Source organism: Penaeus monodon, chromosome 21 (genome assembly GCF_015228065.2).
Source record: "Penaeus monodon isolate SGIC_2016 chromosome 21, NSTDA_Pmon_1, whole genome shotgun sequence".
Lineage (NCBI taxonomy): Eukaryota > Metazoa > Arthropoda > Malacostraca > Decapoda > Penaeidae > Penaeus > Penaeus monodon.
In genome coordinates this window covers 1,709,160-1,709,485 of record NC_051406.1, presented here as the reverse complement: position 1 = coordinate 1,709,485, position 326 = coordinate 1,709,160, and the positions used below count along the sequence as shown (strand labels likewise).

The 326-nt window shown below is 65.0% G+C and overlaps 1 protein-coding gene across 1 annotated transcript in view; it reads left to right on the top strand.

The window, feature by feature from the left end:
* LOC119586099 (KH domain-containing, RNA-binding, signal transduction-associated protein 2-like) overlaps positions 1-326 on the top strand; it is a gene marked incomplete at its 5' end in the record, with an annotated part of 32,425 nt that overhangs the window by 13,543 nt on the left and 18,556 nt on the right. The window contains 1 exon segment of the mRNA XM_037934791.1: positions 27-290. Within this exon segment, the coding sequence (XP_037790719.1) occupies positions 27-290 (264 nt within the window).

Sequence of the window (326 nt, the reverse complement as noted above, 5' to 3'; positions counted from 1 at the left end):
CACTGACGCCCCTCCCCCCCCCGCAGTTCAACTTCGTGGGCAAGCTCCTCGGACCGAAGGGCAACTCCCTGAAGCGGCTTCAGGAGGAGACGATGACGAAGATGGCGATCCTGGGCCGCGGCTCCTTCAGGGACAAGGCGAAGGAGGAGGAGTTACGTAAGAACCCCGACCCCAAGTACGGCCACCTTCAGGAGGACCTGCACGTGGAGGTCACGGCGCACGCCCCTCCTGCCGAGGCCTACGCCAGGATCGCCTACGCCCTCACGGAGATTCGCCGCTACCTGGTGCCGGTGAGTCCACTTGCTCGGTCGCTATGACTGGTGCTG